Here is a 26,104-nt window from a genome sequence, read left to right as displayed (position 1 = left end):
AACATCTAGCTCTTTTTTGATCCGGATTTTCTCTCCCTTAAGTCTTGTCCGTTGCCGGGCATCATAAGCTCCTAGCGTTAGTTCTTAGAGAGGGGCTTGCACATCCGGGCCCTGCCATGACCTCTGCGGCATTGCACATGGCATCCTTCTATCTGTAACATCCTCCCTGCGTCTTCTCTTCCCTGGGCAAGGATAACTCCTACTAAAGCCTCAGATGTGACCTCCTACAAAATCTGAGTTGCCCAACTGCTTGAAGCATTGAGGCTTTGAGCTTTGGGAGAAGTTAAAACATTCCGCTCCTAAGACGGTAAGAAGCGTCAGAAAACCAGGCTCTGAACCTCTGTTGTCTTGTCAGCAAAATGGCCCTGGTGTGACCGAGGTCACGCAGCCAGCAAGTGTCAGTCGGGGCCCCTGGAGCCTCAGCAACTACCTCCGCTCCAGCTCCCACAACAGAGCAGGCGAGCGCACGCGTACAGCGCCCGGCCGCACACCTCCAGGCTCTGGGAGGAGCGCCTCGGGCGTTGTGGGCGGGACCTCCGGACCGCGTGGGCGGGACCGGACCCTCTGGCCCGCCCCTCCGTGTCCCTGCTGGTCGCAAGTGGACGCCGACGTCATGACGTCGCGTTCCGTAGGGCTCTTCCCGGGCTTTGGTGGGTCACGTGAGCCACTTTTCGCGCGAAACCTGGTTGTTGCTGTAGTGGCGGAGAGGATCGTGGTGTACTGCTATGGCGGTGAGCGCGCTGGCGCGGGGCGGGCGGTCGCCGGGGACATGGATGCGGAGGCTGCGCGCTTCCCGTACTCTGTCCCCGGCCCGGGGCGGCGCTCTGGGTGAGGCTGGGCCCTAGGCTCTGGGGCGCACCTCCTTTCTCGCCTGCACCCTGCGTGAGGCGACTCGCCTACCTACCACTGACCTGGGGCCCTGGGCTCCCTAAGGCGAGCCCGGCTCGCTCAGCCTGTGTCCTTTATTCACCCCACAAATGCTTATTGGGCGCCATCTGTGGCGCTGAGCGTACAAAAGACAGGCCCCCATTTCACTACACTCCTTTAAACTTTTTTTTTTTTTAATTTCCCAATGATCCTTGTTCCGAACACTACACTTACTTTTGTATTACCTTCTTGTCCCTTTGTCTTGTATACTGTCTGTTCCACATCTGAGTTCCAGACCTCTTGTTTTGGTGGCTCTAATTGCCATCTTTATCACAATACCTTGCCCGCTGTGTGTGCTGAAATAGGTCTAATGCTTAAGGGGGAGATAATAGACAGTAAACAGGTAAATAGGCAAATGACATAACCTCAGTGGTTTTTCATGGAGAAAGCACGGTGATGTGGGTGACCCCATATTTGAGCTGGCTTCTATTTGTTTGGAAGCCACTGACTCAGATTGCTCAGCAGAGAGCATTCCAGATGAGAGAACAGCAAGGGCAAAGATCTGGAGGCTGGAAGGGGTTTGGTGTGTTGGAGGACAAGAGTCACAGGTGGAGAGAGAGGAGGGAGGGCTCTGATGGTAAAAAGGAAGCTGTATCATGCCTCACCAGCTTCCTATGTTTCTGACAGCGGCACCTTCTCTTGCAGGAATCATCAGAGTCCTTCACCATGGCATCCAGCCCGGCCCAGCGTCGGCGAGGCAATGATCCTCTCACCTCCAGCCCTGGCCGAAGCTCCCGGCGTACTGATGCCCTCACCTCCAGCCCTGGCCGTGACCTTCCACCCTTTGAGGATGAGTCTGAGGGGCTCCTAGGCACAGAGGGGCCCCTGGAGGAAGAAGAGGATGGAGAGGAGCTCATTGGAGATGGCATGGAAAGGTAATTTCATTCAAGGCCCCAGACTCAGCAGATAGTTTTGCAGAGAGCCCATTGTGTGTCTGGTGGCCTGGCTTTCGGAGCTGGAGGCAGATAAATCTGATGGCATTCGTGCCTTTGAGCACAGCTTGTTCCAGGGTTCTGGGGAGACAGGTTTACAGAGTCATGACATAGGTCTCTTTAACTTACTGTATGTAACTTGGAAAGACTAGACCCTAAGCTGAGGATAAGCCCCAACTCCATAAGCACCCCAGAGAATGCAGGGATCTCTAATCTGGAATACTCCAACTCAAAAAGACAGGAAGCAAGAAGCCCAGTGTTTAACAGTAACTTTTCAAAGGAAAGGTGCATGAGGGAGGAGGGATCTGATAAAGTTTTAGAGTCAATCAGCAAACATTTATTGTACCTAATGTGCACCATGCCCTTTGTTAGGAATGGTCTTGTTTATTAGTAAACGTGTTGGCCGGGCGTGGTGGCTCACACCTGTAATCCCAGCACTTTGGGAGGGCGAGGTGGGCGGATCACCTGAGGTCAGGAGTTTGAAACCAGCCTGGTCAACATGGTGAAACCCCGTCTCTACTAAAAATACAAAAAATTAGCTGGGCGTGGTGGTGTGTGCTTGTAGTCCTAGCTACTCGGGAGGCTGAGGCAGGAGAATCCCTTGAACCCAGGAGGCGAAGGTTGCAGTGAGCTGAGATCACGCCACTGCACTCCAGCCTGGGCGACAAGAGCAAAACTCTGTCTCAAAAATAAATAAATAAATAAATAAATAGGTTATCAAGACTTAATGCTAGGAGAGTGGAGTGAGCTCTGCGCGTAAGCAAGGCTAGATTTCTACTCGTGCCTTACTTGGCGTTTCCAGCTGGGATCTGGTAGATATGTCAGTAGCGGAATTGTGTGAATGCCCAGGAGCCTCGTGGAGATGCTCCTTTTGTGCCTTTCCAGCCTTAGCGTGTGTGACAGTACTGTGCAGGGCATCCTGCTCTCCCTAGGATGTCAGACAGCTGAGGGGCTTTCAAGGGCACTCCAGACTGGATGGATCTTTGCTGTTATCAGTACCACCCCCAACGATGAGACTGCACGTGCTCTAGACTGTAGAAGGAATGAGGAGTGTTTGGATAAATCCGCCCTGGCCTGGACAGCTTCCCTGTTCTCCCTGGTGGAGTTGTTCAGGCCAGATGCCGCTCCTCTGCTGCATCCCCTCCCTGTCTTGACCCTTTCTCTTTGCTTCTCTTTTCCTTCAGAGAGTGAGAGACCCTTGGCAGGGGGCTTCTGGGTAGAGGTATCTGAGGGATAGCTAAGCCCAATTACATTTGTTTTTGTGGTTTTACAAAAAAAAACTTTATTGGGCTATAGTTTTTTAGAGTTTACCCCTTATGAAAATACAGTTCCATGCAAATTCAGTGTAAATTTCCTGAGTTACGCAGCCTTCACCACAATCCAGTGTTAGAACAGGGCTATTGTCCCATTGAGGTCCCTTCTGCCTGCTTATAGTTCATTCTCAGTTCTTACCTGACCCATGGGTAAGAATAAAAGACCTGTCTCTAGATTTTCCAATCTGGTCATTTCATGTAAATTGAATCATATAATATATGCCCTTCTGTAATGGGCTTTTTTCTCTTAGTGTGGTTTTAAGGTCTTTCTGTGTTCTTGCATGTGCAGCACTCCATTCCTTTTTGTGGCTGAATCATATTTCTTTGTATGGAGATACCACATCCATTCAGCAGTTGATGGACGTTGGGTTCCTCAAGCCTTTTGGCGATTATGAATAATGTTGCTATGAACATTCATTACAAGTGGTTTTTTTTTTTTTTTGCTCTTTCGCCTAGGCTGCAGAGTAGTGGCACAATCTCAGCTCACTGCAACCTCCGCCTCCCAGGTTCAAGAAATTCTCCTGCCTCAGCCTCCCAAGTAGCTGGGATCACAGGTGTTTGCCACCACACCTGGCTAATTTTTGTATTTTTAGTAGAGACGCAGTTTCAGTTTTGCCATGTTGGCCAGGCTGGTCTTGAACCCCTGACCTCAGGTGATCCACCTGCTTCGGTCTCACAAAGTGCTGGGATTACAAGGTGTGAGCCACCGCACCCAGCCAGTTACAGGTTTTTATGTGAACAGGTCTTTAATTCTGTTGGCTATTTAGGAGTGAGATTGTTGGTCTTGTGTTTAATCTTTTGAGGAACTGCCAGACTGTTTTCAAAAGCAGCTGCACCATTTTGCATTCCCACCAGCAACACGCGAGGGTTCCACTCCTCCGTGTTCTTGCCAACACTGGTCTTTTTGATTCTGGCCATCCCTGCAGGTGTGAAGTGGCATCTCATCCCTGATAGCTAATGATGTTGACATCTTTTCATACACTTGATTGGGTATCTGTGTATCCTCTTCAGAGAAATCCTGGACTCACTTTTTTTTTTTTTTTTTTTTGAGATAGAGTCTCACTCTGTCACCCAGGCTGGAGTGCAGTGGCATGATCTCGGCTCACTGCAAGTTCTGCCTCCTGGGTTCACGCCATTCTCCTGCCTCAGCCTCCCGAGTAGCTGGGACTACAGGCACCCACCACCACACCTGGCTAATTTTTTGTATTTTTAGTAGAGACGGGGTTTCACCATGTTGGCCAGGATGGTGTTGATCTCCTGATCTCGTGATCCGCCCACCTCAGCCTCCCAAAGTGCTGGGATTACAGGCTTGAGCCACTGCACCCGGCCCTGGACTCACTTTTTAATTGGGTTGCTTGGCTTTTTATTATTGAGTTGTAAGAGGTTTTTTATGTATTCTGAATATAAGTCCTCTATCAGATATGTAATTTGAGGTTATTTTCTCAGTCTGGCTTATCTTTTTCATGGTTTTAATGTTTTCTTTTGAGGTGCAAAAATTTTGAAGTTTGATGAAGTCCAGTTTACCTTTTTTTTTTTTTTGTATGAACCAATTAGAAGTTTGCTAAGGGCATTTTGTGTGACTTGAGATCCAGGGAGAATTGGACCGATACCTTTTCCCCGAGAACATGGAAGAAATCAGACCTGGTCAATTCTGATATCTACCTGGCTAGGTTCTGCTTGGGGCATCAATAGCATAAAAAGATTTGTTCTGACAGTAGTTTGACAATGTTTATTGCAGAAAAATAGTAGCAGTTTCTCTCATCACCATTTAACCTGAAAAAAGGAGAATTCAAGGTGATTGTCTTGGGGAGGCAGTATGGCATGGGGGAAGGAGCTCTGGGCTTGGACTATATTTTGACACCCAGGTCTGCAGAGTGACCATAGGCAAAAATCACATCTTCCCCTCAACTACCCATTTCCTCATCTTTCAGATGGAATGACAGTGTCTCCTTCTCAGGGAAGAGAGCAGAGTGCTTTGCACTCACTGGGTGCCCTTTTTTTTTTTTGAGACAGAGTCTCGCTGTCGCCCAGGCTGGAGTGCAGTGGCGCGATCTCGGCTCACTGCAGGCTCCACCTCCCCCGGGGTTCACGCCATTCTCCTGCCTCAGCCTCTCGAGTAGCTGGGACTACAGGCGCCCGCCACCTCGCCCGGCTAATTTTTTGTATTTTTAGTAGAGACGGGGTTTCACTCTGTTAGCCAGGATGGTCTCGATCTCCTGACCTCCTGATCCGCCCGCCTCGGCCTCCCAAAGTGCTGGGATTACAGGTGTGAGCCACTGCGCCCGGCCCGTTGGGTGCCTTTTTAAGGCATTACTTCAGTATCTGAAGGAAGATAATGTGGAAAATGTGTGTCTAATGGTCTTGGCGTAGCTCAAAGGGTTGAGACAGTGGGTGGTCATTTCAGAGGGCTAGTTTGGCTGACTGTGCATAGAAGCCAGGACATCAGGTTGTTGAAGGCAGCATAGTCAGAGATGGGAAAACTACAGGGAGAATTCCAGCCCTCACGGGGAGTTGGGTCAATTCTCTGAAGCCTTTTGGTCTAATGTTTTGTGGTTCCTTGAATTCTTTTTTCTTACTGGGCGCATAGAAGCTGTCTGGGGATCTACCTCCCCTTTTGTAATTGTGGTAAAATACATGTAACAAAATTTACCTTTTTTTTTTTTTTTGAGACAGAGTCTTACTTTGTTGCCAGGCTGGAGTGCAGTGGCGATCTCGGCTCACTGCAACCTCTGACTCCCTGGTTCAAGTGATTCTCCTGCCTCAGCCTCCCAAGTAGCTGGGACTACAGGCACCCACTACCGCGCCCAGCTAATTTTTGTATTTTTAGTAGAGACGGGGTTTCACTGTGTTAGCCAGGATGGTCTCGATATTCTGGCCTTGTGATCTACCCACTTTGGCCTCCCAAAGTGCTGGGATTACAGGCATGAGCTACCACCCTGGCCCAGCATTTACCATCTTAACCTTTTTTGTTTGTTTGTTTGTTTGAGACGGAGTTTCACTCTTGTTGCCCAGGCTGGAGTACAGTGGCGCTATCTCGGCTCACTGCAACCTCTGCCTCCCTGGTTCAAAGTGCTAGGATTACAGGCATGAGCCACCGTCCTCAGCCGTTTTGTTTGTTTTGTTTTGTTTTGTTTGTTTGTTTTTTGAGACAGGGTCTTACTCTGTCACCCAGGCTGGAATGCAGTGGCACGAACATGGCTCACTGCAGCCTTGAACTCCTGCGCTCAAGCAATCCTCCCACCTCAGCCTCCTGAGTAGCTAGGACTATAGGCATGTGCCACCAGGCCTGGGTTTTCTTTTTTTTGTTTTTTTGAGATGGAGTCTCGCTCTGTCGCCACCAGGCTGGAGTGCGGTGGCACAGTCTCTGCTTGCCGCAACCTCTGCCTCCCAGGTTCAAACGATTCTCCTGCCTCAGCCTCTCGAGTAGCTGGGACTAGAGGCACATGCCACTACGCCCAGCTAATTTTTGTATTTTTAGTAGAGATGGGGTTTTACCATGTTTGCCAGGATGGTCTCGATCTCTTGACCTCGTGATTCATCCGCCTCAGCTTCCCAAAGTGCTGGGACTACAGGCATGAGCCACTGTGCCGGGCTATTTTCTATTTTTATAGAGATGGGGTCTCACTACGTTAAGGCTGTTCTTGAACTCCTGGGCTCAAGTGATCCTCCTGCCTTGGCCTCCCAAAGTGCTGGGATTATAGGCATTCGCCACCGTGCCCCGCCATCTTAACCATTTTTATGTGTATGGTTCAGTGGCATTAAGTACTTTCATATTGTTGCGCAGCCATCACCTCCATCCATCCACAAAAGTCTTTTCAGTTTGAAAACTGAAACTCTGTCTCGGGTTAAACACTAAGTCCCCATTCTTCCCAGCACCTAGCAGCCATCATTTTACTTTCTGTTTCTGTAAATTTGACCACTCAATGAGTGGAACCATACAGGATTTGTCCTTTTGTGCTTGGCTTCTTTCACTCAGAATCATGTCCTCAAGGTTCATCCACATGCCAGCATGTGGCAGAGTTTCCTTCTATTTTAAGGCTGCATCGTCCATCATATGGACAGATCCTGTTTTTGTTCATCCATTGGAGATCTTTTCTGAGCCTTCTGTGTTTCTGACATGGAAGCGCTGAGCCTACCCACATTGGAACCTGAACCTCAGGGAACAGGCCCAGTTCCTGGATGGGGTTTGGTGCTTTGGGTTTTTCTTTTCAGCAGTAACCACATCTGTTTTGGTGCTCCCTCAGGGACTACCGCGCCATCCCAGAGCTGGACGCCTATGAGGCCGAGGGACTGGCTCTGGATGATGAGGACGTAGAGGAGCTGACGGCCAGTCAGAGGGAGGCAGCAGAGCGGGCCATGCGGCAGCGCGACCGGGAGGCTGGCCGGGGCCTGGGCCGCATGCGCCGTGGGCTCCTGTATGGTAGGTCCAGTTGTCTGCCTGCCCGAGGGGCTGGGAAGCTGGGAAGGAGTCTGGGAGGGGAGTAGAAGGTGCTGGGGATGACTGCAATAGCAGGTGTCTTTTGCCTCCCCAGACAGCGATGAGGAGGACGAGGAGCGCCCTGCCCGCAAGCGCCGCCAGGTGGAGCGGGCCACGGAGGAGGGCGAGGAGGATGAGGAGATGATTGAGAGCATCGAAAACCTGGAGGACCTCAAGGGCCACTCTGTGCGCGAGTGGGTGAGCATGGCGGGCCCCCGGCTGGAGATCCACCACCGCTTCAAGAACTTCCTGCGCACTCACGTCGACAGCCACGGCCACAACGTCTTCAAGGAGCGCATCAGTGACATGTGCAAAGGTGTGGCTTCCCTACGCCCCCGCCTCAGCCCCTGTAGCGCCTCCATAAATCCTCCCCAGAAAGTTGTCCCAGCCCGAGTGAACACGTGAAGCACAGGGCATGTGGCTGAGAGGTTTGTCAGAGAAACCGAAAGTATTGAGTTTTGCACCAGGGCTCTCCTGCTGGCTGTGCAGTGACCACATCTGGGCCACCAAAGCGTTTTTTGACAAGCTTGAAAATAGACAGATTTTATATAAAAATCTGGATTACTACTTTGATCTTTGTAATAGGAATTGACTCTTTTTTTTTTTTTTTTTTTGAGACGGAGTTTTGTTCTTGTTTCCCAGGCTGGAGTGCAATGGCGCGGACTTGGCTCACTGCAACCTCTGCCTCCTGGGTTCAAGCGATTCTCATGCCTCAGCCTCCCGAGTAGCTGGAATTACAGGCATGCGCCACCATGCCTGATTAATTTTGTATTTTTAGTAGAGATGGGGTTTCTCCATGTTGGTCAGACTGGTATCGAACTCCTGACCTCAGGTGATTTGCCTGCCTTGGCCTCCCAGAGTGTTGGGATTATAGGTGTGAGCCACCGTCCCCAGCCAGGAATTGACTTTTAAAAGGGACATGTAGATCTTGATTCCTGCAATTCATTCCACTGCTTTTTGTCCTATGTTTGACAGTTTATTCATAGGTTTTCTTCCTGGCTCTTGTAAGGCATTTCATGTTTGTAGCTCTGTAGGCACTCTGCTCATATTTAATTTAACCCCCCAGCAACTTTGTACACTGTGTGACAGGCCCATTTTATGGAGTGGGGTGTTGAAGCTCAGGCTATGTCACAGCTGAAGTGTGGTAGACCTGGAAGTGAAAGCTGGGCTTTCTAGGTCAAAGTCAGTGGTCGGGGTGGGGTGGGTAGGCCTTGCTTCTCACACAGACATTGTTGCAGTCCAGCCCGGGCCTCACACTTAGTTAACTCTCTTCCCACCATGCCCCCGTCTAGAGAACCGTGAGAGCCTGGTGGTGAACTATGAGGACTTGGCAGCCAGGGAGCACGTTCTGGCCTACTTCCTGCCTGAGGCGCCGGCGGAGCTGCTGCAGATCTTTGACGAGGCTGCCCTGGAGGTGGTACTGGCCATGTACCCCAAGTACGACCGCATCACCAACCACATCCATGTCCGCATCTCCCACCTGCCTCTGGTGGAGGAGCTGCGCTCGCTGAGGTGAGCTGAGGGCAGGTGGGGATGGCAGGTCCAAGCTCAGTGCTGGGTGACAGAGCGGTCACGGTGTGGGCGGGGAGGGTGCAGCCAGCAGCATTCTCATCGCAGGTGAGTTGTGGTTGCACAGGAGTGTGATGGGAGGGATCTTCCCGGCCTGGGGGCTGGGCCCAGTTTCCAGGACAGTGTGTTGGGACACTCGTCTGCAGCCTGGCCTCACCCTGGCTCACGGTTTCTGATGCACCCTCTGCCTCTGCAGGCAGCTGCATCTGAACCAGCTTATCCGCACCAGTGGGGTGGTGACCAGCTGCACTGGTGTCCTGCCCCAGCTCAGCATGGTCAAGTACAACTGCAACAAGTGCAATTTCGTCCTGGGTCCTTTCTGCCAGTCCCAGAACCAGGAGGTGAAACCAGGCTCCTGTCCTGAGTGCCAGTCGGCCGGCCCCTTTGAGGTCAACATGGAAGAGGTGAGAGAGGACACAGGGCCTGCTGCCAGCTGTCCTTAGGGGTGCCCAGTATGCAGAGCCTGACTGGCCTCTCAGGCTGTGGAAGACCAGTGTGGGCAGCCGCAAGAAGCAAGATAGAATTATGTGTTGGCCACCCCCTGGGGTGGACCCAATCTGTCTGGCCAGTGGGCTTAGTTTGGCCCACACGACGTTTTTAGGAATTCAAGTCAATATTTAAGTCAGGCGATTTTGTTTAAACAATACAAGTTTATGGCTCCTCTTGAAACATGGGAAGATCTGGCAAACAGGGCCCGCTTCTTGCCGGGTCACTCCTTCAGGATGTGTGCTTACCAGTCTCCATGGCGCCATCACTCACGTGAGGCAGCTGCAGTCCCATCAGGACTTCCCCTCGGCTTGTTTCGGGGACCTGCCTGGCTCATGTGGGGCCCCTGGACCATACCAGCCTCCTGCACCATATTCAGGAGATGCTGCCAAAGCCTCTGGCGTTAAGGTCTTAGGCACATGTAATGTGCCTTTGTACTTGAGCGTCCCTGTAAATGGGCTCGTCGCAGTCCCTGTGGTGGCACCCAGGCACCTTGACTGCCCTGTTGCTGTGGCTGTTGGCTGTCCTCACCACTCTGCAGTTCTGAGAACTGTCCCAGCTGGAGCCACCTTGCCAGAAAATGCCTCAGAGGTTCCACCTGTGGCCACCTACAGCCAAAGGCTGACCGCTGTCTCAGGTGGGGCAGCTGCAGGCCAGATGCCGGCTGAGCCACATCTTTGCTAACTCTTCCCATGCCCTGTCTGCCTCCCTCAGGCCTTGCTTCTAGGGACCTGAGATAGTACCTGGTAGAGGGTTAACAGTTACAGCTATCATTCATGGAGTACTTAGCAGTGCCACGTGGTGGGTGGTTTATTACCTGGTCCTTTTTCACAGCTCATGAGGCAGGAACTGTTACTGGCCCCACTTTGCCTAGTGTTTAGAGAACTAGCTGAGGTCACCCAGCCAGAATGTGGGTCAGAGGTCCACAGCTCAGGCATCTTGATCTAGGGCATGTGCTTTTAACTGCAGTGCCGTGTTGTGAGATAATGGGCACGAAATGACATGGCACAGTGCTGGCCTGTGATACTTGACAGTGACAGCCAAAACTTCCTATAACTTAACATTTATCAGATGCTGGATTAGGTTGATGTATGTATGACTTGCTTTAATTCTCATTGGGAAGTTGCAGAGAAGGCATAGAGAGAGGAAGTCCGTTGCCCAAGATCACACAGCTTAGACACAGAACCCAGGCAGCCTGGTTCCAGCATCAGTACTCAAGACAGCTCAGCTGTACAGCATAGAGCAGGTGCTGAGTCTGGCAGTCAGAAGGCATCCCAGAGGGATGGTGGCAGGAGTGGGGACTGTCCACTGATGTGCTGAGTCGCCATGAACTCATTCCTTGCTGTCTTTGGCTCTCCATTTGCCACTCAGGAGTCAGAATCCTGCCTGTTCTCCCTCCCGGTCGGGGGTCAAGGTTGGGTGACATAGTAAGTCAGTGCTTTGAGGCCTTCTGTGTGTCCCTCGCAGACCATCTATCAGAACTACCAGCGTATCCGAATCCAGGAGAGTCCAGGCAAAGTGGCGGCTGGCCGGCTGCCCCGCTCCAAGGACGCCATTCTCCTCGCGGATCTGGTAGACAGCTGCAAGCCAGGAGACGAGATAGTAAGTGGCCAGGGGCAGGCTGGGAGGGAGCCAAGTTGCAGAGGGAATTGGCAGAAGCAGTTGTGGTTGGGCCGGTGGGGGTGTCTGTGGTCACAGGGGCACTCGAGCTAGGGTCTGTTTTTGCATGGCTGAGGCAAAGAACTTTCTTCTGGTGGATGGGTTGTTGGAATGGTGGGTTTAGGAGGGGTTTTACTGAGTTACTTATCTTGGTGTCTGTAGTGTGGAGCACTTGCAATAGGAGAAATGGGAGGAAGGCAGCACGGAGGTGGGCACCCACTCCGCCTGTGGCCCCTGGGTTAGGCTCTGACTTCTTGGCCCCTCCCTTTCCCCAGGAGCTGACTGGCATCTATCACAACAACTATGATGGCTCCCTCAACACTGCCAATGGCTTCCCTGTCTTTGCCACTGTCATCCTGGCCAACCACGTGGCCAAGAAGGACAACAAGGTCGCTGTAGGGGAACTGACCGATGAAGATGTGAAGATGATCACTAGCCTCTCCAAGGATCAGCAGATCGGGGAGAAGGCAGGTGGAAGGCAGGGGCAGGGGCTGTCAGGATGCTGTGAGGGGATATAGAGGGTTGCTGTGGCTGTGGTAGGCACCTAGGGCTCACTGCTCAAACCTCGCCTTATTCCCCTGGAACTCAGTAAGCTTCTCTGGAAGGGAGGCCCCGTGCTCCAGGGGAAGAGGTAAACTGGCACTGGGGATGGGTGAACCTGGCTCTGGCTCCACCATGGGCCAGCGAGGTAGTGGGATAACTTGGATGACCTCTCTGAGTCTGTGTGGTAGGGAGGAGTCCTGCTGAGGACAGGGTTGCGACGAGAAGAGCTCTTCCTTTAGCAGATCATTTTGAGCTGTGGTTTGAAATTGGAACAGAGGCAGGGCAATAGGATAACTTGTGTCATGAGGGATTCCTAGGGATCCAGCTGTGGCCAAAGGGAATTTCTTCAGAAAAACAACCCAGAATGGTGGTGTTTTTTTTTTTTTTAATAGAGATGGGGTCTCACTATGTTGTCCAGGCTGGTCTCAAACTCCTGGCTCAAGATCCTCTCACATTGGCCTCCCAAAGTGCTGGGCTTACAGGTGTGAGCCCTTGTGCCCAGGCAGTTGGGCAGTTGGTTTTTGGTGTAGACATTCTTACTGAAGGATGAGGAGATGGGGATTTATGTTGCAGAAATATGGATTACTTAAACAGAACATTAAATTTCTGTTGATAAAAATCCTTTGCTGTTTTTCCCACAGTACCTCCATCCTGCCCCCAGAGCACCGTGTGTTCTCAAGCTCACTGCACTCCCCTTTCTCTTCCTTCCTTCCTCTCTTTCTCAGTCAACTTCCTTTTTTTTTTGAGATGGAGTCTCTCTCTGTCACCCAGGCTGGAGTGCAGTGGCACGATCTCAGCTCACTGCAACCTCTGCCTCCTGGGTTCAAGCAATTCTTGTGCCTCAGCCTCCCGAGTAGCTGGGATTACAGGCACGCATCACCGCACCTAATTTTTGTATTTTTAGTAGAGATGGGTTTCACCGTGTTGGCCAGGCTGGTCTGAACTCCTGACCTCAGGTGATCCACTTGCCTGGGCCTCCCAAAGTGCTGGGATTACAGGCGTGAGCCACCACGCCTGGCCTTCAAGTCAACTTGCAGTTCAGTTTTTAATGCAGAGCAGTTTAGTTTGCCCTTTAGCCTCCACTCTTCTGCTACCCTCTGGCAACATAAAATTCAGATCCCATTTGGCTTCTTTGGTGAACTGGGTGATTTCCTTCTGATGTATGTAAACCCCCCAGGGACAGGAGCCATCACTGGCTTAATCACCTCTGTCCCCAGGGCCTGGCTGCAGGAGGCCCTGAGTAATTTCGAAGGAATGGATGGTGGGGTAAGGAGAGCTGCGTCCAGGCTGCAGGTTAGCTGATTTGTTTTGGTTGTTCCTCTCCATCCACCTTCCCCTGAAGCCTGTGGAGCCCCCTTTCTTGGTTCCTCTGAGGCACGGCTATGGTTGCTCCTTCCTTTTCCTCGTCACCCATCACATTTACCCATGTCTGCCTGCCACTTAATATTCCTACACATGCATGGTTTGTTCTGTTCCTTTCTTTACTCCTTGAGGCGTGTTCTCCAAATAGGCAGGGTAGTTTTATGTCTTGGTTCCTTTTCTCAAGTGTATTGTGTGTCTTTGCATCCACCATGAGAAGCTGCTGCAGGCTAGACGCAAACCCAGTAGGGGCGAAGCATCCAGCATTTGTGGGCTTATACATTACTGTCATTGTTCAGGAAAGCTTCAGAAATGCATCCCTGGCAGAGGCTGGTATTGGTGCCATTCCTTCCCAGCTCTTGGCCATCTAACCGAGTCTGCGAAGATTTGGGGTTCCCATAGGAGAGGTGGGTGTTTCTCAGCCTCAGGAGGCCAGAAGCTTCAGTTCGGCCAACACACATTCGTTCCTGGAAGACCTCCTAGGGCCAAGTTCTAGGGATACAATGGTGAGTAAGTCAGACATGACCCTTGCCCTCAGAGCTCATATTTTACTAGGGTTCCCAATAATAGGAAATAGACAAGATCTTTTCATGTAGTTTTACATGCGAGGAAGACAGTCACACAGGCAAAGAAAGCCAGGACCTCCCAGCCTTCTACCCTTACCACCTGTAGAGGCTTATGAGTGCTACCACGGTGGACACCTTTGCAGAATTTCATCCAGATGCTTGAGCCAATTTCTTCAGGCTTGGGTGGACTTGGCCCTGCTGGGGTCTTGCACTCCCTAAGCAGCCGGGCCACCTGTGTCCCACATGCTTATCTGTGTCTGTGCCTACCATGCCAAAGGAGCTGCATGCTTCAGGAACTCTCTTCTGGCACCTTCTCTTCCTTTGCCTTGAGCTTCAGCCACTAATCTCCCACTCTATTGATTGAAGAGGTGAGAGACCCATAGGTGAGCGTGTGGCGGGCATGGCATGCCTGGGCACTAATAAGGCATCTGCCCGGGCCATCTCCATGTGCTTCTGGAGCCCCAGGTTCCAGAATGACTTGTTCCCCAAATGGAGGCAGCCCTGCCCCACTCCCGTGTCTTGATGCCTGCTATTTGTGTCTATATTGAGCACCTTCCTCCCTCACTTGTCCCCAGCTGACTTCTGTCTTCTGCAGATTCCACCTCCAGCAGGAAGCCCTGCAGGCTTCTGCAGCTGACTTTTCATATTTGTTTTTATTTTGAGTTAGTTATCATCCTTGAGGGATCTGGAGACTTCACATAGAAATCCGGATGCTTTTTGAAAATCCAAGATCTGTGGGTGCTGGCTCTGTGTTCCTCTCTGGTAATGCTGACGGAGCCGAGGCATAGCTGCCCTTGCAGGCAGGACCTGTGTCCCCAGGTTTGCCCCGTCCCCTACTCTGTCAGTTTCATGGTCCTGCCTGCCTTCCGTGGGCCCTGGACACTGATCGGGTAAAGTATTAAAGAGATTAGGGTTATGCCCGACACTTAGATTTTAAAGAACTAACAGAAGCAGCATGCAGTCTGAAGCCAGACTTTTTAGGTTTGAATTTTGGCCTAATCCTTAGGATGGTCAGATGAGTCACCCTTATCTATAGAAATGAGAGGATGAGAGTAAACACTTATGGAGTTGTTATAAAGATTAAATAAATTAGTGTATATAAAGTACTTGGCTGTTGGCGAGTGCTCAGTATCTAGCTGTTACTGCACGTGGCTACAAAAGTTAAACTATTTGTACAAAAAATGGATGGAAGAGCCTGTGACAGGCATGTAGAAAGCATAAGCAGCCAGTAGGTAGGACAAAAATAGCTTTGAGCCTGGTGCTTTAGGCATTTTACACACATTATCTCAGGCTCATGGTACCCATGCAGGTGGGTGCTTTCTCTCCGTTTGCTGGGTGGAGCTCACAGTACCCACTCAGGTGGGCACTCTATCTCTGTTTGCTGGGTGTGGAGACAGGAGTGCTAGGAAGCAGCACACCTACAGCCATGAGGAGCATGAGCTTTGGATTCAGATGCATCTGGGGTCGAGTCTTGCCTCTCCTCTAGGAGAAAATGTTTTGACCTGAGCCTTGGTTTCCTCTGTAGGATTGAGAGAAACAAGGTTATTATGAGGATTACATGAGGTAATTCATGGAAAGCGCTGTTATTCCCTGGCAGGTCTGGGACTTGATTCTGCCCCACTTTCCAGCCACTAAATTAGCCTGTTACTCTCTCCTGGAGTAACTGGGTCAGCAGTGGAAGGCACAGCAGGCAGTGTAGGCATTCGCACATTTGCGCCGCTTGCCCTCCAGTCCCACGGGGAAGTCCCCCTGGATGCAGTGGTTGTTTTAGAGGAGGGGGATTGAGTTGGGCAGTCTGCCCTGCATAGCAAGCAGGAAGCTCTTGGCCCTGGAGGGAGACATTACCTCATCCTGCAAGGTTGCCCGCTACAAAAACTACACAGGGAAATGAGCTGGGTTAAGAGGAGTCAAGGACTGGCAGTCTTGGCACATCCAGCACGAGGTGTGTTGGGACGTGAGAGGTCCGTGGAGGGGTCTGCCCAGCATCTGCAGCACAAAGTAAGGGCTTCATAAGGGAGTCATGAGGACCTAGTATCTGCTTGGCATTGTCTAGGTAATTTCTAGATAGCAATGGTCCTATGAGGTTTCATCTCTGCCTGTTTTACTGATGAATAAACTAAGGCACAAGAGGTTAGATAAGTTGGCCTTAGTCACATAGCAAGTGGCAGAGTCAGCCTGGCTTGAGTCCATGCTCCCAGTGACTGTATTGTGCCAACAGTTGGTGAGTTTATTTGGTTATTGTGGGTTCCATGGGCACTGTTGCATAAGGCCTGGCCAACATTTTAAAACATTGTTACAGAAAATTTCAAACAGGTATGTGGAATGATGTAATGAACTTCGACTATTTGTCTTAGTCCATTTTCTGCTGCTACAACGGAATACCATAGACTGGGTAATTTATAATGAACATAAATTTATTGGCTTATGGTTCTGGAGGCTGGGAAGTCCAAAATTGAGGGCTGGCATCTGGCGAGGGCCTTCTTGCCGTGTCATCCCATGGCAAAAAGGTGAGAGTTAAAGAGGCAGAGTGAGAGCCCAGAGGGGGCCAGACTCATCCTTTTACAAGGACCTACTCCCTGGATAGCAGGGCTTTTATCCTCCATTCATGAGAGCAGATCCCTCATGGCCTGATAACCCCTTAAAGGTCCCACCTTTTAATACTGTTAAATGGAGGATTAAGATGCCAACACATGTTTTCTGGGGGGTACATTCAAACCGTAGCACTCTACCCAGCTTCCCCAGCTGTCATAGCCACAGCCAATCGAGTTTTCTTAATACACCACCCATTCACCCTTAGTATATTTCAAGGCAAATTCCAGGCATGCCGTTTTTTCTGTAACTACATCAGTATGTATATGAAAAAGAAAAGGCTCTTTTTGAATAAACCTAGCCACAATACCATTATCTCACTTTAAGAGGTAATTAACAGTTCCTTAATATCCAATATTCTGTTGGTGTTCACATTTCCCTGATTATCTTACCCCTTCCCCCTGTTTTTTACAGCTTCTTGGAGTCATTATCCAAATAAGGTCCATAAACTGTGATTGGTTGATGTCTCTTAAGTCTCATAATCTTTAGATCTTTTCTCCATCTCTTTTTTTCCTTGTAATTTTTTGTGGAAGAAACTGGGTCATTTTTTCTGTTGAGCTTTGCAGTCGAGATGTTGCTAATTATGTCGCCATTAGACACACACCTCTGTCACCTATGTTTTCTGTAATTTGGCAGTCAGGCCCTGGAGCCTAGTCAAATAAATGCCTGCTTATTTTTCTTTGACTTACTAGTTTTAAAAATAATGAATTGGTTCCCAGGTGACCTGGGTATCATAACAGACAAATAGGCCCACCGGGTGTTGAGGTTTCCACGCTGCAGGTGTCATCCCTATGATGCTCAAGTGCCCCCCTTTTTTGCCAGTGTGAACCTATTCATGTTGGCTCCCGAGTTCTGTTGACATGACCCTGGTTGTCTTTGAGTGTTTTTTTGCTTTCTGATAGAAGATATTGCAGGCTCCTCTTGTACATTTCCTGCCCTGGAATTGGCCATTTCTCCAAGAAGCCCTGTGGGAAGTGTTACTTCCTTTCAGAGGGAGATTTGTAGTTAGAGATACCTCTAAAGCTGCATGAATTTGGTGGTGCAGGCAGGACATACAGGATGCAGCCTGATGGGGGTGTCTCCCCTCCACCTTCAGGGCTGGTTTTCCTGCCTTAGTGCCCTCTCCCCAGGGGAGGGCCAGTGCTTTCTGAGCTCCTTTGTCTGTCCTGTAAGGAGGGAAGGATGTGGGTGTGGCCAGTGCAGGGGGGTATGAAGGTTGAAAGCCATCAAAACACGGCTGTGCTGCAGGTGGAGTTGGAAGCAGTCTCCTACAAGCAAGAAATGTCTTTGCTGTCTCTGATTCTATCTTTAAAATTCATGAAGATTTTGCTCTCTCCATGTCTCTTTCTTTCTCTCACACACACACTGAAATAGAAATGTTCCAGTGACTCACCAGTTGGAATTACTTCCTGGTGGACACATCTCCCAGATGTGCCACATTTATTGCATTGACGAGGCAGGCACTTGCATGAAGTGTCGCATTTGTACCCACCCTTCTGTGAGTTGGGTGTTGCCATCTCTCCCATATGAAGAAACTGAGGCTTGGGGTAGGCCAGTGCCATGACAGACATGGTTCTGGTCTTATTTCTGCTCTCGGTCTGTGATCTTAGGAAAGGCCTTTCTGAAATATGTCAAGATTAGGGGTTCAGATGAAGGTTCTTCTAAACTCCAAAGTTCTGTGATTCTTGGGAAGAGCCAACTCATGAAAAGCTTTAGAGTCGGGCACGGCTTGATACCAGGGCCTGATGCAGTTGCAGCAGCTGTGGAAGTGGGTGTCTTTGAGCTGGGGATATCCTGGTTCCCTGATGCCAGAGCATGTGGGTGACCTACTCTGTGAATATCTGTTCCCATTCCTGTCGGTCTCTCTCCCGTTCTCAGATCTTTGCCAGCATTGCTCCTTCCATCTATGGTCATGAAGACATCAAGAGAGGCCTGGCTCTGGCCCTGTTCGGAGGGGAGCCCAAAAACCCAGGTGAGTACCCACCTTTCCTCTGCAGGGGTGTTAGCAGCTTTCTCTTTGGGGAGCCAGCATTCAAAGAAGGACACAGTGTTTTTAAAGCCTGGGTGCTGGGGAGAAAGAATGCATTAAAAGATGGTCTGGCTGGGCGTGACTTGTTCTTCAAGGGAGAGGGTGGCCCTGAGTTGGGCATTCTGGGTGTCGGGCTGTTGGTCAGGGAGCCAGTGTCTGCCTGCTTTTGTGATTTAAGCAAATGAGTCTTTGCTTCTCTTGTATTTAAAAAATACTTTGTCTTCTAAAAAACTGTTTTAAGTACAGAAATACTATTGACACATGAGTATGTATTTATGTTACACTTTTATAGAACACTAGAAGTCATGGGTGAGGCTGATTTCCCCATTGACCCCTACTTCTCTTCCTAGTCCCTCCCTTTGTGGCCATTTACAATTACACAGCAAACACGGGGTTTCATGACTACACGTGTTTATTTGTACAAGCACAGCATCCCCTGTGTGTGCCCAGTGCCCAGTGCTGTGCCTATGTGCAGTGCACCCCACCGAGCTCTCCCGCTCAGTGCCACACTGCGGCATCTTTTCTTGTTAGTGCATACAGAGCAATTACGTTCTTTTAAATGACTGTATCATGGCACCGGATAACGCAGTTTATTTAGCTCTCCCTTTGGAGAACACTTAGATTGTTTCTGGTATTTCACATTCGCCAAGGACATCTCGTGCATCCCTCCTCTGCACCCTTGTGTGTTTCCCTGGGAGTGCCCAGAGTGGGACTGCATGGCGTAGGGCATTGTATCCCTTTCTAGAGGGACTGTGCCTTACCATTCCTAACAAGTAGGTTGAGGAATTGGTGGGGGATGCAACTGTGCCCTCCTCCTCTTACTTCCCACTCTCCCCCTCCCCTGCTTCTACTCGTCCCCTCCAGGTGGCAAGCACAAGGTACGTGGTGATATCAATGTGCTCTTGTGTGGAGACCCTGGCACGGCGAAGTCGCAGTTTCTCAAGTATGTTGAGAAAGTGTCCAGCCGAGCCATCTTCACCACCGGCCAGGGGGCGTCGGCTGTGGGCCTCACGGCGTATGTCCAGCGGCACCCTGTCAGCAGGGAGTGGACCTTGGAGGCTGGGGCCCTGGTTCTGGCTGACCGAGGAGTGTGTCTCATTGATGAATTTGACAAGGTGGGTCCCTGGGTCACAGAGGCTGGTAGAACTCAAGGTGTGTGTGTGGGCTTGGGCCATAGCGAGGGGAATGGTGTTAAGGGATCCATTGGGACCTCATCAGAGACTTAGTAGTAGGGTCATGAACCATGCTAAAGGCTGGCCATTTTAATCTTGCAGATGAATGACCAGGACAGAACCAGCATCCATGAGGCCATGGAGCAACAGAGCATCTCCATCTCGAAGGCTGGCATCGTCACCTCCCTGCAGGCTCGCTGCACGGTCATTGCTGCCGCCAACCCCATAGGTGCAGCAGGCACCCTGACTGCTGGGGTTGGGGTGGAACACAGGGAGGTCCCGCCTGCTTGAATCGGGAGCCCGCGGGGTCCCCAGGAGCCGATCTGAGGAAGTCATTGGGCAGCAGAGGGTTCCCCTCTTCTGCATATCCTGCCAGAGTGGGGAACAGTGAAAGTGGGACCTGGGACACCTGGGTTTCCTGTTGAGTCATGTTCCTGGAATCACCTTGGATGTTCTCAGAAGGCATGGGAGGAGAGCCCAGTGCCCCTCTGGCCAGGATGGAGTTGGCTGTTGGTCTCAACAGCAAATGCTTAAAAGAACCCAGGCTCTGTCACCCACTGTGTTCTTGGTTTTTCCTCCTGGGGAAGCAGTTATGCTTTCTGTCTAAATTAGGCTATTTTGGGCACTGGTTGGGGTAAGCTCTTTGCTGTCTCAGACAGCAGGTGCTAAGTACCCACCCATGTCTTCCTCTTCCACTGCCCTCATCCCCTTCTGCCATCAGAGCGGCCTGGGGTCGCTGAGATGGGAGGATAGGGGAATCCACCCTGATGGAGGTGCTCCCCTGTGTTTCAGGAGGGCGCTACGACCCCTCGCTGACTTTCTCTGAGAACGTGGACCTCACAGAGCCCATCATCTCACGCTTTGATATCCTTTGTGTGGTGAGGGACACCGTGGATCCAGTCCAGGTACAGCTCGCATGTGCCCAGTTTCCATGAACTGTGGTTTGGGGACCTCAGGTGAGGCTTGGGGTCATATACTGTGCCCAACACAGGTGCTGCAGGGGCCATAGGCTGTTTTCTAGGCCTGTTCCCTCGGTCTCTTCTCATGTCCAGAAGTTGCCCTGATTTCTCTTTCCTTCACAGCCCCCCGACCCCCACCCTACATAACCCACAATCCACCAAATCCTGTTGTCCCAACTCCTGAGCCTGCCCACCTCCCTCACTTCTGCCTCTGACCTGAGGCACTACCATCATCTGAACTGGCCTCCTGGCACCCATGTAGACTGTCTTCCAGTTGAAGGCATAAATCAGATCGGCCCCATCCTTAACAACTGCTCGAGGCTTTCTGCTGTCATCAGAATAGAATCTACAGTCCTCCCCTCCGGCCCGCACCCGCCATCTCTGCAGCTACCTCCTCCTCGCTCCCTTCCCTCACCTGCACCTGCACCTGCCCTCTCTCTCAAAAGGGCCGAGCCTTGGGGCTTGCATGCGCTCCTTGCTCCTGGCAGGCACTCTCCCACACTGTCACGTGACTTACACCTCATCATCGTCATCTCAGCTCCCTGTCTTTCAGGGAGGGGCTTTGCCGGGCACCCTTAGCTAGAGGCATCTCCTTGGTCCCTTGATCCCATCACTCTATTTTTCTTCTGAGCATTACTTTCCATAATTAATTTTTTTAAGACTGTTTGTCTCCTGTCCCCTTGTGGAGGTGAGCCCTGTAGGGACTCTGTCCCACTGTCTGGTTTGCCACCCACACCCAGAACTGCCCGGCACATGGTCAGTGTAGTCAGTCTTGTTGAAAGAGCGTCACCCTTGTAGGGCACACACGCAGCCCTTCTCCAGCCACTGACCTCCCCAAAGCCATGCACAGCCACAATCAGACCCACCCTCTCATGGCTTATCTTAGGACGAGATGCTGGCCCGCTTCGTGGTGGGCAGCCACGTCAGACACCACCCCAGCAACAAGGAGGAGGAGGGGCTGGCCAACGGCAGCGCCGCTGAGCCCGCCATGCCCAACACGTATGGCGTGGAGCCCCTGCCCCAGGAGGTCCTGAAGAAGTACATCATCTATGCCAAGGAGAGGGTCCACCCGAAGCTCAACCAGATGGACCAGGACAAGGTGGCCAAAATGTACAGTGACCTGAGGAAAGAATCTATGGTGAGAGCCCAGGCAGAGCCGGGAAGTGCTGTGCAGAGAAGGAAGTGCAGTGTGAGCCTTGTGACCGATGCAGTGGGGTCAGTGGTCAGTCAGGCCGAAAGGTGCCAGAGCAGGCAGACATTAAAAAAAAATGAAGGTGCCAGGTGCAGTGGCTCACACCTGTAATCCCAGCACTTTGGGAGGCCGAGGCAGGAGGATCATGATGTCAGGAGTTTGAGACCAGCCTGACCAACATGGTGAAACCTAAAAATTAGCTGGGCATGGTGGCACATGCCTGTAATACCAGCTTCTCGGGAGGCTGAGGCAGGAGAATCGCTTGAACCCGGGAGGCGGAGGTTGCAGTGAGCTGAGATCATGCCACCACACTCCAGCCTGGGTGACAGAGTGAGACTCCATCTCAGAAACAAAAACAAAAAATGAAAGTTGGGTACAGTGATTCATGCCTGTAATCCCAGCACTTTGGGAGGCCAAGGCAGGAAGATTGCTTGAGGTGACTTCAAGACCAGGCTGGGCAACATAGTGAGGCCCTTTCTCTACAAAAAATGTTTTGAAACTTAGCTGGGCCTGGTGGTTTGTGCTTGTAGTCCCAGCTACTCAGGAAGCTAAGGAAGGAGGATCTACTTGAGCCCAGGAGTTTGAGGCTACAGTGAGCTATGATGGCACCACTGCACTCTAGCCTTGGTGACACAGTGAGACCCTGTTTCAAAAAAAAAATTAAAAAAAAAAAAAGGTATTAATGTATACCTTAACCATTTTGTTTTAGATGAAATTTAAATGTGCATTCCTTTGTCTCGGTGTAGGGCCAGGGCCTTAATTGTTGATGTGCTTATTAAGTTCCATATTGACTTTGTGTAAATTTCACGTAAATGAACACAAGGTCTTTGGCTCATTCATAGTGGAATGGAAACTTAAAGGCAGCTTGCAAGCCATGGGAATGCCAAGTCCGTGTAGGTTGCCGCCTCAGCCACACCCAGTCAACACAGCAGCTTTTTAGATTTCTGCCTTTTAACTTTACCAAGTTTTTTCAGATCATTCAATTTAGTTTTCCTACAAACAACGACTTTTTTTGCATTTACATTGCACAGGATTATTCAATATTTAGTGTGTGACAATAACCAATACAGCTGGCCACAAATACAACAGCCTCTGAGATGCACAGAAGTCAGCTGGTGGGAGCAGAACTGTGCAGGTGTGATGGTGACAGGCTGTAAGCATGCAGCGTCCAATGGCATCCTCCGATTTCCAGGAGGGATTGGAAGTGTGCATTCACTGGGCAGTGCAGTCAAGCATTCTGCATTTCTGCTGGGGCGCTGTCAGATGGGTCTTCTTGGCTCTGGGTGCTAACAGCGCCGCTGCTTTATTTTCCTTGCCTCTCTTTCCTGCCCCTTAAAGACCTGACATTGCTTCTCTCCAGGCGACAGGCAGCATCCCCATTACAGTGCGGCACATCGAGTCCATGATCCGCATGGCAGAGGCCCACGCGCGCATCCATCTGCGGGACTATGTGATCGAAGACGATGTCAACATGGCCATCCGCGTGATGCTGGAGAGCTTCATAGACACACAGAAGTTCAGCGTCATGCGCAGCATGCGCAAGGTGGGTGTGCTCTGAGGTAGGGGCCTGATGGGCAAGCTCAGTGAAGGAGGCCACACGTGGGTATCCAAGGCTCTGGCCTGGACGTGCACCCAGGAGCAGCAGCCTGTCTGACCTGGGTGCTGGCACGTAGGGTAAAGGGAGTGTGACAGGCATAGTGGGAGCGGGTGTTTGACTGAGACTTTTTTCCTGCAGACTTTTGCCCGCTACCTTTCATTCCGGCGTGACAACAATGAGCTGTTGCTCTTCATACTGAAGCAGTTAGTGGCAGAGCAGGTGACATATCAGCGCAACCGCTTTGGGGCCCAGCAGGACACTATTGAGGTCCCTGAGAAGGACTTGGTGGATAAGGTATGGTCCTGGAAGGGAGGTGAGGGTCGGGGTTTGCTGCCTTGGGAGCTGCCAGTCTCCTGACGGGGGCTCCATCATAATGGGTCCAGGAAGTAGGTGGGCCTTGGTTGACAGCCATTTATTGAATGCTTACAGTCTGTTGAGTCCAGTTCTGTGCCTCTAGTCTGACAGCAGGGGAGTGAGGTGAGTCCTGTTACTGCCTTCCTGTTGTACAGAGGTGGAGACAGATACAGGACAGCCAAGTAACTTGTCTCAGTTTACACACACAGCTTACACAGCAGAGATTTGAAGCCCCTTAATCGGCCTCTCCACCCCTGGATATTTTCCTCCTATAAATGGAGGTGATGGTGTCTGAAAGTGCACTGTAACTGGGGTGCTCTGGAAACAGCCTGTTCTCACACCACTGATGGCTCACCGGACACTTCTTCCTTGCAGGCTCGTCAGATCAACATCCACAACCTCTCTGCATTTTATGACAGTGAGCTCTTCAGGATGAACAAGTTCAGCCACGACCTGAAAAGGAAAATGATCCTGCAGCAGTTCTGAGGCCCTACACCATCCATAAGGATTCCCTAGGATTCCGGTTTGGGGTGGTCAGACTGAGTGGTCAGTGCTCTCTGTGCTTTATGGACACAAAATCAGAGCACTTGATGAACTCGGGGTGCTAGGGTCAGGGCCTATAGCAGGATGTCTGGCTGCACCTGGCATGACTGTTTGTTTCTTCAAGCCTGCTTTGTGCTTCTCACCTTCTGGGTGGGATGCCTTGCCAGTGTGTCTTACTTGGTTGCTGAACATCTTGCCACCCGAGTGCTTTGTCTCCACTCGGTACCTTGGATCAGAGCTGCGGAGTTCAGGATGCCTGCGTGTGGTTTAGGTGTTAGCCTTCTTACATGGATGTCAAGAGAGCTGCTGCCCTCTTGGCGTGAGTTTTGTATTCTGGCTGCTTCTGCTGCCTTTGGCCAGAGAGCTGGTTGAAGATGTTTGTAATCATTTTCAGTCTCCTGCAGGTTTCTGTGCCCCTGTGGTGGAAGAGGGCACAACAGTGCCGGTGCAGCGGCCTGGGCTCCTCAGTTGCAGGGGTGGGATGTGAGTCATGCGGATTATCCACTCGCCACAATTATCAGCTGCCATTGCTGCCTGTCTTGTTTCCCCACTCTCATTTGTGCATTCAGTTTGGTTTCTGTAGTTTTAATTTTTAATAAAGTTGAATAAAATATAAACGCTGGTATCTGTTAGCTTCCATTCCGCTTTAGTAAGTAACCTGGACTTCCTCTGAAGGCCCTTTCCACCTTCTCCGTTTAGAGTTCTGTAGGAGGTAGGTCGGGTTAAAAAAGCTGTTTGGTTTGTGGATGTAGAGAAAGCAAAAGTGATATGGATCTCCCCGTTGAACTTGGTTTGCAGTCACTGCCTCTGTGATATCTAAGTGGAATCCGTGGAAATCCTAGTTAGACATGTGTATAGAAGGACTACAGGTGGTGTAGCCCACCCCCCAGTGGGGCAGTACCATCCACCACCTCACCCAGAGATGCTGATGGGCTGCCGGAGGGATTGCAGTTCCCAGATGGGATTCTGACATGTCTTGTCCAAGTTTTCCCTTCTTAAACTTTTTTTTTTTTTTTTGAAGTAAGTTCTCAGTTGCCCAGGCTAGAGTGCAGTGGTGCAATCATAGCTCACTGCAGCATCGACCTCCCGGGCTCAAGCAATCGTCCTGAGTAGCCTGGAATACGGGCATGCACCACTACGCCTGGCTAATTTAAGTTTTTGGTAGAGATGAGGTCTCACTGTGTTGCCCAGGCTGGTCTTGAACTGGGCTCAAGCGATCCTCCCATCTTGGTCTCCCAAAGTGCTGGGATTACAAGCCTGCGCCACCATGCTCAGCCTGGAGTTACTTTTTAAAGAAAAAGGTGCCGGCCACAGGAAAACGGGCTGAAGCATAGGGCGGGGCAAGGATTGAGGCCAGAGTCAGGCAAGTCACACAGGACTTGTGCTCTAAGGAGGCTCTAGTCTGCCACAGCAGGCAGCCAGCAAGAGGGTGTTCAGGACAGCAGCGGTCCAGCGGTCTTGGAGAGCTGGCTGGCCACCAAATCATACTGAGAGGAGAAAGGATGGAAGAGTGGAGACTTGGGTGATGGAGATGGGGGAAAGTGGACATAGGTGTATTTTGCAGGTAGATTAGACGAGGTAGTGATGAGTAAAATCACTCATCACTGGATGAGGAGTGGGGCAAAAAGGAAAAACCCTGGATGACCAGGTCTGTGGCTGGGGAAGTAGGTTGAAGTTTAGTAGAGAAAGCCAGGAGTTTCATTTCAGACATGTTGGCTAGACAGGCCTTTTAGGCATCCAAGTAGAAATGTGAAGTCTGCAGGCAGGTTGAGTCGACCACTGAGCAGAGGTGTGGGCATGAGGAGTGGTCATCATAGCTACCACTGAGGCAGGGCCAC

At 50.9% G+C, this 26,104-nt stretch overlaps 1 protein-coding gene across 1 annotated transcript; it reads left to right on the top strand.

Annotated features, from left to right (window-relative positions):
* Positions 1 to 648: 648 nt before the first annotated feature.
* MCM2 (minichromosome maintenance complex component 2) lies at positions 649 to 24,883 on the top strand. Its single transcript, XM_032149895.2, has 16 exons — positions 649 to 731; positions 1,573 to 1,802; positions 7,417 to 7,592; positions 7,705 to 7,965; positions 8,942 to 9,161; positions 9,415 to 9,622; positions 11,172 to 11,306; positions 11,639 to 11,830; positions 18,299 to 18,392; positions 19,314 to 19,564; positions 19,724 to 19,850; positions 20,414 to 20,526; positions 21,467 to 21,718; positions 23,133 to 23,315; positions 23,508 to 23,663; positions 24,099 to 24,883. The coding sequence occupies exons 1-16, from the start codon at positions 726 to 728 to the stop codon at positions 24,207 to 24,209; spliced, it is 2,715 nt and encodes a 904-aa protein (XP_032005786.1). The 5' UTR covers positions 649 to 725; the 3' UTR covers positions 24,210 to 24,883.
* The last annotated feature ends 1,221 nt before the right edge of the window (positions 24,884 to 26,104 follow it).

Source organism: Hylobates moloch, unplaced genomic scaffold, assembly GCF_009828535.3.
Source record: "Hylobates moloch isolate HMO894 unplaced genomic scaffold, HMol_V3 SCAFFOLD_4, whole genome shotgun sequence".
Classification (NCBI taxonomy): Eukaryota; Metazoa; Chordata; class Mammalia; order Primates; family Hylobatidae; genus Hylobates; species Hylobates moloch.
This window is presented reverse-complemented; position numbering and strand designations above follow the sequence as displayed.

Bases quoted from the DNA above. Each gene is read 5' to 3' on its own strand.
- MCM2 (XM_032149895.2), top strand. The intron at 7,593-7,704 runs GTAGGTCCAGTT...TTGCCTCCCCAG, and splicing joins GCGCCGTGGGCTCCTGTATG to ACAGCGATGAGGAGGACGAG. The intron at 20,527-21,466 runs GTACAGCTCGCA...GGCTTATCTTAG, and splicing joins ACACCGTGGATCCAGTCCAG to GACGAGATGCTGGCCCGCTT.